At 47.9% G+C, this 14916-nt stretch overlaps 1 protein-coding gene across 1 annotated transcript in view; it reads left to right on the top strand.

Annotated features, from left to right (window-relative positions):
- The window catches only part of DPP3 (dipeptidyl peptidase 3), an 83894-nt gene that overhangs the window by 66669 nt on the left and 2309 nt on the right, over positions 1-14916 (top strand). Inside the window, exons 15-16 of the mRNA XM_088468335.1 lie at positions 3042-3221; positions 3390-3552. Coding sequence (XP_088324461.1) covers positions 3042-3221; positions 3390-3552 — 343 coding nt within the window. The remainder of the gene's footprint in view (positions 1-3041; positions 3222-3389; positions 3553-14916) is intronic.

Genomic DNA, 14916 nt, shown 5'->3' on the forward strand with positions numbered 1-14916 from the left:
CAGGACGGGTAATAGCTCCTGTAAGAGAGTATATAGATTTTATACAAGCGTCCATCCTTCTATCCATAGTCTCCTTTAAGGAGGTTGCAGTATAGATGGGTAAGGTAGCATTCTTGATCAGACTTGTCACATGGGAATCCACTGCTGGGGGGGAACTTCCCATTTAGTGCAATCAGTAGCGGGAAGAGGTTAAAAGGAATTTAAACATACAGGGGTCTATTTACTAAGCTGTTAGGAGATAAAGTGAAAGGTGAAAAGGTACCAGCCAATCAGCTCCTAACTGTCATTTTTCAAACACAGCCTGTGACATGACCGTTAAGAGCTGATTGGCTGGTACCTTATCACCGTAAATCTTTTACTGGGAATATTCCATGCCTCACTCATATGATCAGATAGCTGATCAGAGTGAGGAAACTCCTGGTAAAACTACCTCTTGTCGTTTAAATACTGGCTCTATTGCCTTAGGAGCGGGTTTTGTCTCTTCTATTTGAAAAATAGATTTTACAGCTCTCACAAGTGCAGGTATATTCAATTTAAAGGGGAGTTCCTAGTCTCCTGAGGGGGAGTCAGAGTAAGAGAAGGCTGGGCTTCTGCCTCCCCAGAAGTTAATAAAGAATATGCTAACTGGGTGGACTGGGAAGATAACACAGCACGCGCTTAGTAGGTTTACTAGGTAGGGGTCTCTCCTTTTGCAGCATTTGTTGAAAGGCAGTAGAGGTATCTGCACTAAGGTAGAAAGTACGTCTACCCATGGGGGAGGCAAAGGATTTGCAGGGTGTACCTGCTGTGGCCATCCCATAGGGGGAGCTACCACAGGGACTGATAGGTGGTCTGCAGTTTTTGCCATCACCTGTGAAAAAGTAACCCAGGGTGGGTCCTGAGTAGAGGACAACGGGGCTGATGGGCCCGGGGCAGTATAACAAGATGCACAAAGACCATCCTGAATGAGGTCTCTGAAGCTAAGCCTGCTGAGCAGTACTTGCAAGACACCAGAGTGGGAGCAGCAGGATGCTTGTTATTCTTGCCACTGCCAGACATACAGTAGCTACAAGAATACTGTAACACACAATCTGGCAGTGCAGTGGGCAACCCAGATGTATGTGTAATATGGCAATGTAGTGCGCAACTGCGATTATATATTATGTGATAGCCCTCACATATGTAGGGAGATGTGAGGTACAATGAACCCCCTATACCTTAGTATGCCAGGGTTATAGTAGAAGTCGCATACAAATGCAAAATATACAATTATAACTGCAGTGGGCACTAAAATCAACTACACAGACCGCAGTGGCTGGTAGGATATAGCACTGTATAAACCTGGCCCTTGGGAGGGTATACAAGGAACTGAACCCAGCATTTCCAGAGACCTGAATGCAAAAAATGGCTGCCGTGAGTCTCAGAGGGAGCGGAGGGTGAGGGAGGAGCAGCTCAGGGAGCAGCAAGACCTCAGTGGAATGGCGCCCTGAGCTTGGGGAGGGGCTGCAGGGAAAGCGCCTTCTCCCCTATGCTATCATTAGCCACCAGGTTCCCTGGCTATAAATTGCCATGCACCAGTGCTTGTAATGCCCTTATGGTCTAGTGGAGTCCCGGACGAATCGGTGTCCACATCGGCGTGTCCAGTCTGTCTCCTGAAACCGGAGGCAAGAATGTGCATTAAACATGGGTCCCCGCCAGCGGGGTTCCGCCTTACCTGTCCCCTTGAGTTCCGGCTACAGTCTGGGGTCCGAGGAGCCTTGCTATCTAGGTCTTCCTCAGGGCCCCGTCGAGAGTACCTAGCCGAGGCTAGTGTCACGGCGCCGCAGAGGGGTGATGGAGCAGCAGTGCAGGTGTTCAAAGGACTGCCTTGCGCTACTGCTCAGTAGAAAAATAAATGAAAGTTAATAAACTTGGGCTGTTTAATGCACTACTGATAAAACGGTGTTCCAGCTCCTGCCGTACACCAACAAAACTGAGTTGCCTTTAGGCTGTGGGCGGGGTATAGGGGGAAGGACCAGAGCATCCTGGGATAAAAAAGCTTTGCTGTTGGTGTCCGGTCCTCCAAGTCCCACCTACACCCCATTGTCTCCCTGTGGAACCCTATAGACCCTGAAGTAGAAGAAGAAAAGGGAAATTTGGTTTGAAAACAAGTCATCACAGTCATTCCCCACTCTGCTGGTGAGGGCCGCTTCGGAGTCCATGCTTCTGCATCACCTAACCATGGTTATTTCTCCTTTTGAGACTTGCGGTTCGGTATTAAATGTCCAAAAATCCATGTTGGTTTTGGCCCAGAGTATGATCTTTTTGGGCCTAGTATTTATCATAGTGTGCACAAGGATCTTCATTCCTGTTTCCAAGTTTCTGACTCTACAGTATAGGGGGGGTCTCTGGTGAGACTGACTGGTGTATTTTCTCCTCTACATGTAATTGATGGCAAAGATGTGGCCTCCTTTGAGGCCGGTTGCTCAGTTCTATTCAAGACCTTCAGTCTCTGATCCTGACACGATGATGGTCCAAGGCAAATATTCGTTTGGAAAGCTTTTTGCTTTTATTCTGAAACCTGCCTATTGCTGGAGTGGTGGATTCACTCACCTATCCTGCTAAAGGGGATGCCTAGCTCTAGTTCATCCTCTATATTCAGAGTCTTGCAGTGTCCCCAAGATGGTTTACGAGAAATTTGTTTTATGGTGAGTAGAAAAATCCTTTTTTGTTCAGCTTGAGAAGGATCACACTTGTCTTCGAAACATGGCTTTTAAATTCAGTAGACCCATATTGTTAGTTCCTGAGTGCCTTTAAAGTTTAGGCAACTCTTCAAAACTGGTCTATTTTGTTGTTGTACTTCATGCTCACATGATTTGTATTGTATTAACCATTTAAAAAAAAAAAAAATTAAAAAAATTAAAGGACAGAAATAGATAAATAATTTGGTACTGTAAAATTGATTAAAAGACAGTGGTGCGGTTGCTTTTCTTGGTGAAATAGTTCAGGATATATGTATGTTTTTAACTTGTGTCATTCTGTTGTACTAGAAAAAATGATAAAACAATTTATCTTTAACACAGGCTCACATGCAGGCTCGTTTTGTCATTCTCCGAGTCCTCTTAGAGGCTAAAGAGAACTTTGTCACCGTCACACAAAAAGTCGGAGCTGACGGACGTCCAGATGCACAAGTGACACTAGACCGGAACAAGATTCTGAGTGTGGGCCGACCAGCAATCCAGCGCTTCTTACAGCGCTTGCAGGTATGTATACAACAAGGAGTAGAGTACCATGGATCTTTATATGATCACTACCTTCATCTAACTTTTCTTCTTCACTGTTTGTTGTGCTTTGCTATTTTAAAGCATCGTGTCATCCCTTCCCACATTATTTCTTCTCCCCCTCCCAAATTGCCTCCTCTCTTTCCACAGGTATATAAATCCACAGCAGATGTAGAAAGGGCTCGTGAGATGTATGATGGTTACTCTGAAGTCACAGACTCTGAGCCATACAAGTTTCTCACCCTGCGTGACATTGTCATACTGAGAAAAGAGGAACGCAAATCATTTGTACAGATAAATACTCGAGTGACAGGTGAGCAATGGTAGTGCTGGCCAAAGGAATAGAACAGAAAAATGTTAGACTAACACACACACAGCTGGTTGACAGGATATACTCTGGCACATATAATGTTGATATATACCAGACAGGTAGATGCCCTAAGGTTTTATCCCTTTATATTTAGTTTACATTTTGCTAGTTTATTTTATAAAACAAATTCTATTAGAGATTATGTGCCAATAGAGTACTGAGCAAAATGCCCAGTACTCTTATTTGCTACATGTTATGTAATGGGAGAGCATCTACATTTCTGCAACACATTTTTAGGTAGTCTTCGAACTATGGAACCTATTTGGAGTCCCTTGCTTTTCCCCTACTGAATTTCTCTGTACCCGGTATGATGGGACAGCTGCTCAGCTTGTTCCTACACCTTCTCCTATACTAAATGTAATTCCTGCCCAGTCCTGTTTGGATTGGCCATGTAATTGGCTTGCAGTCAACCTCAACACCTGTACAGCATCCAGAGCCTAGATGCATTGAGAAGACAGCCTGCAGGTGTGTAGGCTGCCTGGCAGTTCTCTTTGCGTTGCTGGACCACTAGGAAGTCAAATCCTATCTGCGGAGGTTTTCTATACATATTAGTTCATTCCACCAGTTCCCTCCTCATGCCAAGAATAGCTCCTCCTTAATCCTCCATTTGGCAGCAGACAGATTCCTTTGGGGGGTATCCAATTGGCCCCAAACATTGTCCCCCAGGGCCCCAAAATCCGCCCGACGCCGGCACTTATCAGAGCTTTTTTTTCAGGATCTGATGTGTCCTGAAAAATTATCCCCAAAAAGTGCAGTGTTCCTATGTGGTTTATTGTTTGGCCGAACAAATAGGTTACCAGGATAAGAAAAACGGGGATTATCGCCGAAAAAACAGAAAATATATCTGGGCTAATTGGACATCCCCCTTTGAGTCATCATCTCCGCACTTAATATTTCTACTTCAGGGTTCATAGGGTATCCACAGGATACCTTGGGGTATAGGTGTGACGTCAGTCATCGGGCACCATAGAGTTAAGCTTTCAGCCTCCCAGGATGCACTAGGGTCCCCCTCCTATACCCCGACCCCGAGCCAAGGCACCTCAGTTTAGTTTGGTGCCCGGCCGGAGTTGGGTGCACCTGTTGAAGTGGGGGCTAAGAAGAGCCCCTGAAGTTTTCTGCATGCAGCTGTGGCTGCACATCTGGATGTACAGCATGGACAGTCAGTCCTGACGTCCATGCTGTCTTCCCTACACCCCCGCCGGTACCAGAACGCTGGTACCGATCCGGGGATGCTGGTGAGCATCTGGGGTCACCGCTAGCGGTGACCCCAGATGTTCCGGACCATGGCCGGAATCAAGGGGGACAGCAAGGTAAGCAGCGAGGTCCCGCGGTGGGTCCCCGCTGTTACATGGTCCAAAGTCCCCAGGCAGGGGGCTCCCTGGGGACTGGCTGCAGCGTGGAGCCAGGTATATAACCTGCGCTTCCACTACCCCCCTGGGACAGCGGACCGCAACAGAGCGGTAGCGCTGCGGCGTCCCGGGGGTTAAATGCATGCCAGGGGAGCGCGCCTTCCCCGCCTCACAGCCGGCGCCTCCCCCGCTGCACACAGCCCTCTCTGCAACACGCCGACTGGCCCTGTGGCAGCGCTCCTCCCCCAGGCCAGCCTCCTCTCTGCTCCTCGGCGGCCATCTTCCAGAACGCATGGTGAACGCTGCTGGAAGTCTGGACGGAGGCATCGTGGTCTGGGTCCCCCCGCATACCTCTCCTCTGCTGTGGTCAGGTCTGTGTATGCAGCGCTGTGTCCTACCAGACTCTGTGTCTGTGTAGTTGATTTATCATCGCTGGTTAGTGCAGGAATTGAGTTTCTTTGCATTGTATGTGACTGTGCTAGCGCTGCTGCCTGTACTTTCCATTTCTGACTGTCCGCTTTATTACTGTCCCTGTTCTTTCTGCTAAAGCCCTTGCGGTGCGGTGCTGCAGGGTGGTCTCTCGCCTTTTTAAAAAACAATTGGTGAGAGGGGTCACATACTTTGTACCATCATGTCTGAAAGTGACTTTCCTCACCGGCTACAGTGTACTACGTGTAAAATGCCTTTAGCGGAGGGGGAGGGTAGCGCGGAGGGCCTCTGCCGGCAGTGTTTGTCAATGGCGCGGCCTATTACGGTTACAGCACCGGTACAGGAGCTGCCCTGGGCTTGTTTCGCTCAGGCGCTTACAACCTTAGTGGGCCAGTTAGCTCCGCAGCCCTCGTTTACGCAGATGGGTTTGTCCCAGCAATCAGTGGTGTCGTCACCCATGCAGGGTTTCCCAAGACAATTGGTGGTACCCCGCAGTCTCCCTATTTCCCCTCTCCCGGTTTCTCAGGAGCCGGCGTGGGTTAACTCGCTGACGAGTTCTGTACAGCACTTGTCGGATGTGTTGCAGGGGGAGGCTGTGATGCGGCCACATAAACGGCCGGTGGCATCTGTCGGCTCCTTATGAGGATGACGAAGGGACGTCTGATGATGGGGAGATTCTGGATCCTTACGATCAGGAACCTCTCCATACTAAGGACGCTGACGCTAGGTCCAAGGTGTATATTCCTGGACGAAGGGCAGTCCGCACAGCCTTGGTGATTGAGGACGAAGTTCCCCCAGCGGCTAAATCCAAGTATGCCTTTTTTAAGGATGTGAAGGGTGACGCCACAGTCTTTCCTCTTTCGGGTCAGTTGGTGGACCATTTAGAGGAGGCGTGGAAACAGCCTGGCAAGCGATACCAGCCGCAGAGGCGCCTGGCGGTGGCTTATCCGTTCGCGGATAATTATTTTGCTAAGTGGGAATCCCCTCCACAGGTGGATTCTCATGTGAAACGTCTTGTCCGTAGTGCCACATTACCAATGCCATCCATGTCCTCCCTTAAGGATGCTACGAACCGCAAGGTGGAGATCTGCCTGAAGTCCGCTTATTCCCTTGCGGGGGGGCAGCATGGCCGGCTATGGCTATTTGCTGGGTTGCCAGAGCTATGGAGCGCTGGGCGGATTCGTTGGAGGCGTCCTTCGATTCCGGCTGAACAGGCGGAGTTGATTGGTAATCTCCGTGATTCAGCCACTTATATCAACGAGGCGGCCTTAGACATTAGTACCCTGGTGTCTCGAATTTCTTCAGCAGCGGTGGCTGCTCGTCGCACCTTGTGGTTGCGATCCTGGAAGGCGGACGCTGATTCCAAAAAGGGTTTGGAGGCGTTGCCCTTTAACGGAGAAGTTCTCTTCGGTCCAGATCTGAACAAGATTGTGGCCACGCTGGCGGCAGCCAAATCGGCATGTCTCCCGTCGGCCGCTGTTCCTTCTGGTTCAGGACCATCGTCCTTTCAGTCTTATAGGGCCCAGGGCAGGCCCAAACCACAGTCGTTTCCCCGACAGGCTGGTCCTAAGAAATCGGCCAAGCCCCGGAAGCAGGCATGGAGTACCAGACGTCCGGCCCCTAAGCCAGATGACAAGCCTGCGGCCTGACGGTCCGGGCCTTCCTTTGGGGGATCCCAAAGTGGGAGGCCGCCTGCTGCAGTTCGCCCGGTGTTGGTCGGTCACCACGACAGACACTTGGGTTCTCGAGGTGGTCTCCCACGGGTACGCCCTCTCTTTCCGGTACAGACCCCCGACTCGATTCTTCACCACGGGTCTACCATCAGACCGGAACAAGGCCACCGAGCTGCGGAAGGTCTTGCACACTATGCTCCAGGCTGGAGTTATAGTGCCTGTTCCATTCTCCCAGAGGGGCCAGGGTTTCTATTCCAATCTTTTTTTGGTGCAGAAACCCAATGGGTCGTATCGTCCGATTCTCAACCTCAAAGCTCTCAACAAGTCTTTGCGGGTGCCGAAGTTTCGGATGGAGACCCTACGGTCCATCATTCTGGCGCTGGAACCTGGGGACTACATGGTGTCATTGGACATACAGGACGCTTACCTGCATGTCCCTATTCTTTTGCGCCATAAACAGTTCCTCAGGTTTGCAATCCGCAGCGACCACTTTCAGTTTCGGGCGTTGCCTTTTGGCCTGGCGACAGCACCGCGTGTGTTCACCAAGGTGATGGCGGTCATGGCGGCTTCTCTGCGGCTGCAGGGAGTCCGCATGTTGCCGTACTTGGACGACCTTTTATTAGTGGCAGGATCTCCGGAGCTCCTTCTGCACCACTTGGACCTGATGATTGCGCTACTGCAACGGCACGGCTGGTTAATAAACCTTCAGAAGTCCACTCTAATCCGTCTCGGCGGATTCTGCACCTCGGAGCCTTATTGGACTCGGGTCAGCAAAGGATCTTTGTGACGGGGGAAAAGATCTCTGCTTTACAGTCGAGGGTGCGCAGTTGTCTGCACAGCCGCCGGGTGTCTCTACACTCAGCAATGAGGTTACTGGGCTCCATGGTGTCGGTGTTCGACATGGTGGAATATGCCCAGTTTCACTCCAGACCTCTGCAGCACCTGATCCTGTCCAAGTGGAACGGGCTGCCTCAGTCTCTAAAGTCCCAGACAATAGTGCTCACCCCGGAGGTTCGCCTGTCCCTTGCCTGGTGGTTGCAGACGACCCATCTCGGCAAGGGTCGTCCGTTCTGGGTACCAAATTGGGTCCTGTTGACAACGGACGCCAGTCTTCGGGGCTGGGGAGCTGTTTCGGGTCCACACTTGTTCCAGGGCAGGTGGACTCCGACAGAAGTGGAACTTCCGATAAATATCTTGGAACTCCGTGCGGTCTTCAATGCTCTCCAGCAGGCACATCGGGTTCTCCAGGGTCGCCCAGTGCAGGTCCAGTCGGACAACGCTACCACCGTGGCCTACATAAACTGGCAAGGAGGAACCCGAAGTCGGGCGGCTCTCGTAGAGGTGTCTCGGATCCTGGTATGGGCGGAGCGCAATCTTCCGCCCATATCAGCTGTCTTCATCCCGGGAGTGCTAAATTGGGAGGCGGACTTTCTCAGTCGCCAGGACGTTCATCTGGGGGAATGGTCCCTGCACCCGGACGTTTTTCCACTGCTGGTGGACAAGTGGGGTCTTCCAGGGATCGACCTCATGGCGTCCCGGCACAACAACAAGTTGCCGGTGTACGGGTCTCGCACAAGAGACGAAGAGGCGTCTCTGGTGGATGCTCTGTCCGTCCGGTGGACGTTCCGGTTCGCATACCTGTTTCCTCCGGTTTCCCTTCCACGGGTAATCCGGAAATTCAAACAGGAAGGAGGGACGCTCCTGTTGATAGCTCCCGCGTGGCCCAGACGGCACTGGTTCTCAGACCTTCAGGGTCTGTCCGTGGACAGTCCTCTGCGGTTGCCGCTACGACCGGACCTTCTGTCGCAGGGTCCTTGTGCTCACCCGGACCTGACTCGGCTGTCTTTGACGGCGTGGCTGTTGAGACAGTCATGTTGAGGTCCAGGGGGTTTTCCAGCTCTGTGGTGCGTACCATGTTACGAGCTCGGAAACAGTCTTCCGCGAGGATATACCATCGCGTGTGGCATACATTCTTCCAGTGGTGTCGACCGAGAGGTTATGCACCGCGGGAGTTTCGTCTGTCTCGGATACTCGCCTTCCTACGAGCGGGACTAGATCATGGGCTTCACCTTGCTTCTTTGAAGGTACAGGTTTTGGCCCTGTCTGGTTTCACCGTAGGATTGCTACAATCCCAGATGTGCGCACCTTTATGCAAGGTGTTCTCCGCATTCAGCCGCCCTTTGTTCCACCTGTGGTGCCTTGGGATTTGGCTGTGGTCCTGAGGGCTCTCCAGGGACCGCCGTTTGAACCACTGGGCTCAGTGGATCTTAAATGGCTAACAGGTAAGACTGTTTTCCTTCTGGCCATTGCTTCGGCCAGACGTGTTTCTGATTTAGGGGCTCTTTCTTGTAGACCCCCTTTCTTGATTTTTCATGGGAACAGGGCAGTGCTCCGCACTCGGCCTGAATTTCTTCCCAAAGTTGTTTCCCAGTTTCATGTTAACGAGGAAATAGTTGTTCCGGCCTTTAACTCACCTGGCCTTTCAGTGAGTGAGGCCACTTTGGATGTTGTGCGGGCCTTAAGGACTTATGTTGACCGCACTTCTTCGTTTAGGAAGTCGGACGCCTTGTTTGTCCTCTATGGCTTCCGTAAAAAGGGTTGGCCTGCTTCAAAGCAAACTTTGGCAGCCTGGATCCGTATGGCTATTTCTGAAGCTTATCTTCATGAAGGTTTGCCGGTTCCTCCTTCTTTGAAGGCTCATTCCACTAGGTCTGTGGGTCCTTCGTGGGCAGCTCGACGTGGTGCCTCTGCAGTCCAGATCTGCAAGGCTGCTACGTGGTCCTCTGTCCATACCTTCGTGAGGTATTACAGGTTTGACACCTTCGCCTCTCAGGATGCTTCCTTCGGGCGGCGGATTCTCCTTTCAGCACAGGAGCGTCCCCACCCTTAAAGGATACTGCTTTGGGACATCCCCAAGGTATCCTGTGGATACCCTATGAACCCTGAAGTAGAAAATATGAGATATGGTAAGAACCTTTGTTATCTCTATTTCTACGAAGTCCATAGGGTTCCACTGAACTCCCGCCCTCTCGCACCTGTGCTGCAGATGGGCTTTGTTCTGGTCACCGGTTTTTCCGTCTCCCTCTGGTGAGAGTGTGATTCTTGTGTGTATCCAGATCTTCTTTCTCTCTCTTCCTTCTCTTCCTCCGGCCTATGGCTTGGTAACTAACTGAGGTGCCTTGGCTCGGGGGCGGGGTATAGAAGGGGGACCCTAGTGCATCCTGGGAGGCTGAAAGCTTAACTCTATGGTGCCCGATGACTGACATCACACCTATACCCCAAGGTATCCTGTGGAACCCTATGGACTTTGTAGAAATAGAGATAACAAAGGTAAGTTCTTACCATATCTCATATTTTTTGGGAACTTGTGATTAGTCTTTCCTAATGGATTATAACTATCCGGTAAGTTCAATTTCTGTTGCTTCTTTCTCTGGAGTATTGTTTGATTTTTTTTATTTTTATCACAATTGACTTTAAACACAGGGAAGACTGGATTGTTTGTTTGTTTTTTGTATTCTGAGGTCCCAATTGTCATTTATCAAACAGATGATAGTTGGGAGCTGATTGGCTGGAGCACCATTATCATACACAATGAGTTGTGAATGATAAAACTCGTTGATAAATGAGGCCCTGGGAATTCTATCCACTTTGGAAGCTTCCATTGAGAGTTTGCCAGCATCTCCTTGGATCAGAGGTTCCCAAAAGTGGTCTTTAAGGCACCCCAACAGTTCAGGTGTTAGAGCACAGGTTCTCAAACTCTGTCTTCAAGACCCCAAACAGTGCATATTTTCCAGGTCTCCTCACAGAATCACAAGTGAAATAATTAGCTCCACCTGTGGATCTTTTAAAATGTCAATGAGTAATGAATACACCTGTGCACCTGCTGGGTGATCTGGAAAATGTTACCTGTGTGGGGTCCTGAGGACTAAAGGCCCCCATACATCAGAGATTGATTGCAGCAATCGTGCAATTTGCAATCGATTTGTGTATGAAAATCTTTCCCTTTTTCAATCGATTGCAGAATTGCCACAATCGATTGAAAAAGGGAAAGATTTTCATACACAATCGATTGATTGCAGCAATCGTGCAATTTGCAATCTCTGATGTATGGGGGCCTTGAGTTTGAGAACCTCTGTTATAGAGATATCCATGGTTGAGCACAGGTGGTTAAATCAAATTGATTGAGGTACTAATTAAACACCTGTGGTCAAGCATGGACATCCTTAAAACCTGGACTGTTAGGGTGCCTTGAGGACTGAGTTTGAGAACCTCTGCCTCAGAACAGTCTTCTCATTTTCTGGAGTAGTGGAGTGCAGAGGAATCCTCATCCTTTGAAAAATCATAATCCAGGAAGAGCGGCCTCATCAAAGTATATTTCACTTAAGGAATGAAACGCTCCCTCAGAATCTGGAGACGAAACAGTGGGGTGTTGTCTGACTTTGGCTCTTTTCCATCTGTGATCGCTGTTGCTGTGAATCACAGCTAATTAATTCACCTAAAGTGAGATGCTACTTGAGAGACGTTAGCAGATGCAGACACCTGTTTCGTAGTCTGCTGAAGTGTAGACTTAAACAATCCGAAGAACTGGTGAGTCATTGGATTCTCTTCTAGCATTGCTGCAGGAAGTTTATCAGAGGAAGAAGCTGTAAAACAACAGATGGGGGTCACAGTGTACTCTTGTATCTTTGGGGGTTAATTAAAAAGAGGGTGGATTGCTGGGTACAGATGTTACATGTAGGCTTGGTGAAGTCCAGAAGGGGTTCCTTATTCGATTTGCAGCAGGAAACCCTTTTCTGTTTGCATGAAGCCATCTTAATGTAAGGCAGTAGGCAGAGATGATCAGAGATGATCAATGACGCCTATGTGTAGGGTAGGAGACAGTGATGGAGAGCCTCCACATAGTGAGGACTTGATGTGTTTTTTTCATTATGGCACCAAATAAAGCTGCAACATCAGTAGAATGTTGAATCCACTTCCTAAGGTTTGTCCCGCAGCTAACAAAGGGCCTGATTCAGATTTGGGAATAGAGTAAGATAGAGCAAGTAACTGTGCATCTTGGTAAAACCTTGCTGCACTGCAGGTGGGGCAGATGTAAAATGTGCAGAGAGATTTAGTTGGGAGGGGTCTGTCCAACCTGATATCTAAATTGCAGTGTAAAAATAAAGCTGTCCAGCATTTGTTGGCTACATGCAAAAGCAGCCGGTATTTACCCCATATGCAAAAGAAATTATGTATTTGCAACGTGGTTTTTCCAGTTACAGAGTTACTTGCTTTATCTTACTCTATTCCCAAATCTGAATCAGGTCCAATATCTCTTGGGATCTAGAACTCTGAATTTCCTAACAGAGTGTATCTATCAGGTAGTAGACAAAAGGAAGTGTCCAAGGTTGAGGATCCATCCACTCACATATATCAGCAGTAGTATCATTTTCCAATAAACATTCCAATGTTATGATCAATACTTCTGGCTCACAGACACTGGAAATGTTCTTAATTAAATAAAAGCTGGAGACCAAGCTATAGCTATGCTTATGGCGCTCATAGGGAGAAGATGGGAAGAGATATAGAACAGAGGGGGAAATTCAATTGAACGCGCTATTGAATAGCGACGGGAGGGACTCCCGAAGCTATTCAATACACTGCGCTGTTTGGTCGCGCTAAGGATTTCTTCTCGCACCCCCCTGGGGATGCAAGGAGAAGTCCGACCAAAGTGCCGGGCGCGTAGAAGTTTTTCTGCATAGCGCTGCGCTAGCAGCCGCGTGCACGGCACTTTGGTCAGAGAATGACGGTTAACTCACCTTAACACCCTTGTTTAAGTGCGTTAACCGGCAATTCTCCGACCACACAGCGCAGTGTATTGAATAGCTTCGGGAGTCCCTCCTGTCACTATTCAATAACGTATTCAATTGAATTATGATAGTGAGAAAAATTTGCGCTCTGAATAAATGGCTAGAAAAGGGTATTCTATTTATTCTAAAGCAAAATATTTATAAAATTGTTGCATAAATAACAATATGTACCAGGTAGCTGGAAGTGTATGAACAACAAATATATGATAAAAACACAATTGAAACCAGTAATAAAGCAATGTATATTGTCCTTTTATGTATGTATGTGTGTATATATATATATATATATATATATATATATATATATATATATGTGTGTGTGTGTGTGTGTGTGTGTGTGTGTGTGTGTGTGTGTGTATGTATATATATATATATATATATATATATATATGTGTGTTATATAGCTATATATATTATCCACAAAACAAAGAGTGCATCTACTTGTGATGGAAAGAGTTAAGCCTAAACGGCAACAATTTTGTCCAGGGACCTGTAATCCTTTTAAAACAAAGACTGGCATGCAAAAAAGCCTTTGTCTCCCGCTGTGATGTTAACCAGTAGCCCAATGACTGGAATGTGTTCCATAAACAGTAAGACAAATTGTTCCGTTTATAAGCAATGTTGCTACGTCTCCTGTAATACGGAGTATAATAGTAAGAGCTTATAACTTTCTGGCGTTACCTGGTCTTTTCTTCCTCTGGTGGTAGATTCCCCGTTCCTTCGTCGCTGCCTGCGCTACAGTGTGCGGCACTCTGCGTCCTTCTGGTGCGCATTCTGTACCTGGTGTGTCTGCACACTCCTGACTGCTGGGACGCACTGTGGAACGCACAGAGGCCGCTTCCGGTCCGGCTTGTGCAGCTGTTTTTATTGTTTGGGATTCTCCGCTCTATCCTTGTGAACACACAGTATACAAACCAGTTTCACCCTTCCGGGCTTCTACAGGCATATTACTATACTCCGTTTTACAGGAGACGGAGCAACATTGCTTATAAACGGAACAATTTGTCTTAAGCTGCACGGTATTGTCACCTTTCCCTGTCCAGAGATGTGGCAGGATGACTTCACTGAAAGATAACTTTCAAGTCGTTGGTGGTACAGATCGTACAGTGTGTATGCAACTTAACTGTTTATGGAACACATTCCAGTCATTGGGCTACTTGATAACATCACAGCGGGGAGTTTTTTGCATGCCAGTCTTTGTTTTAAAAGGATTACAGGGCCCTGGTTTAGGCTTAACTCTTTGCATCACAAGTAGATGCATTCTGTTTTGTGGATAAATACACATAAGCACAATATACATTTATTACTGGTTTCAATTGTGTTCTTATATATTTGTTGTTCATGCACTTCCTGCTACCTGGTATTTATTGTTATTTATACAACAATTTTATTAATATTTTGCATTTGAATAAATATAATACCTTTTTCTAGGCATTTATTCTCTTTCACTATCTCTGTTTTATATCTCTTTCCATCTTCTCCCTACCTAACCGTGGAATGTATTTGCGCCATAAGCATAGCTATAGCTTGGTCTCTAGCTTTTTTTTTTTTTTTTTCATTAATATCCTGTTAACTGAGAAGGGACCCAGGTTGCTTAACGGCTGCTTTACACCAAGCCCCCTACCCTGAAAGGTTTGGCGCAGGTAGAACATTTCCAGTACAAATTGGACAATCACTGCAGTTGCATATTTAAACCAAGAGGCTGGCATCAAGAATCAAAGCGCACTGAAAAGGTGTCAAATATACAATGAACAAAATATCACATACCTGAGATCTGTGGTATTCATTTTGGGATTGGAAAGTTGAGAAATAAAATTCCCTTGAAATGGTCACTGCATACTGAGGTCTTATAGGAATTGGTTATCTGCGTAGGTCTTTCACTACTGATTACAATAGTGTTCTAGAACATGGAACATGCAGGTTGCATTTGTTGATGCTCTGGGCATTCTGTGGCAGTTTACATTTGGTTTATTTTTCCACCTATAGCACTTCTTACTTAGAGGTTCA

Source organism: Taudactylus pleione, unplaced genomic scaffold (assembly GCF_031769625.1).
Source record: "Taudactylus pleione unplaced genomic scaffold, aTauple2 ptg000085l, whole genome shotgun sequence".
Taxonomy (NCBI): domain Eukaryota; kingdom Metazoa; phylum Chordata; class Amphibia; order Anura; family Myobatrachidae; genus Taudactylus; species Taudactylus pleione.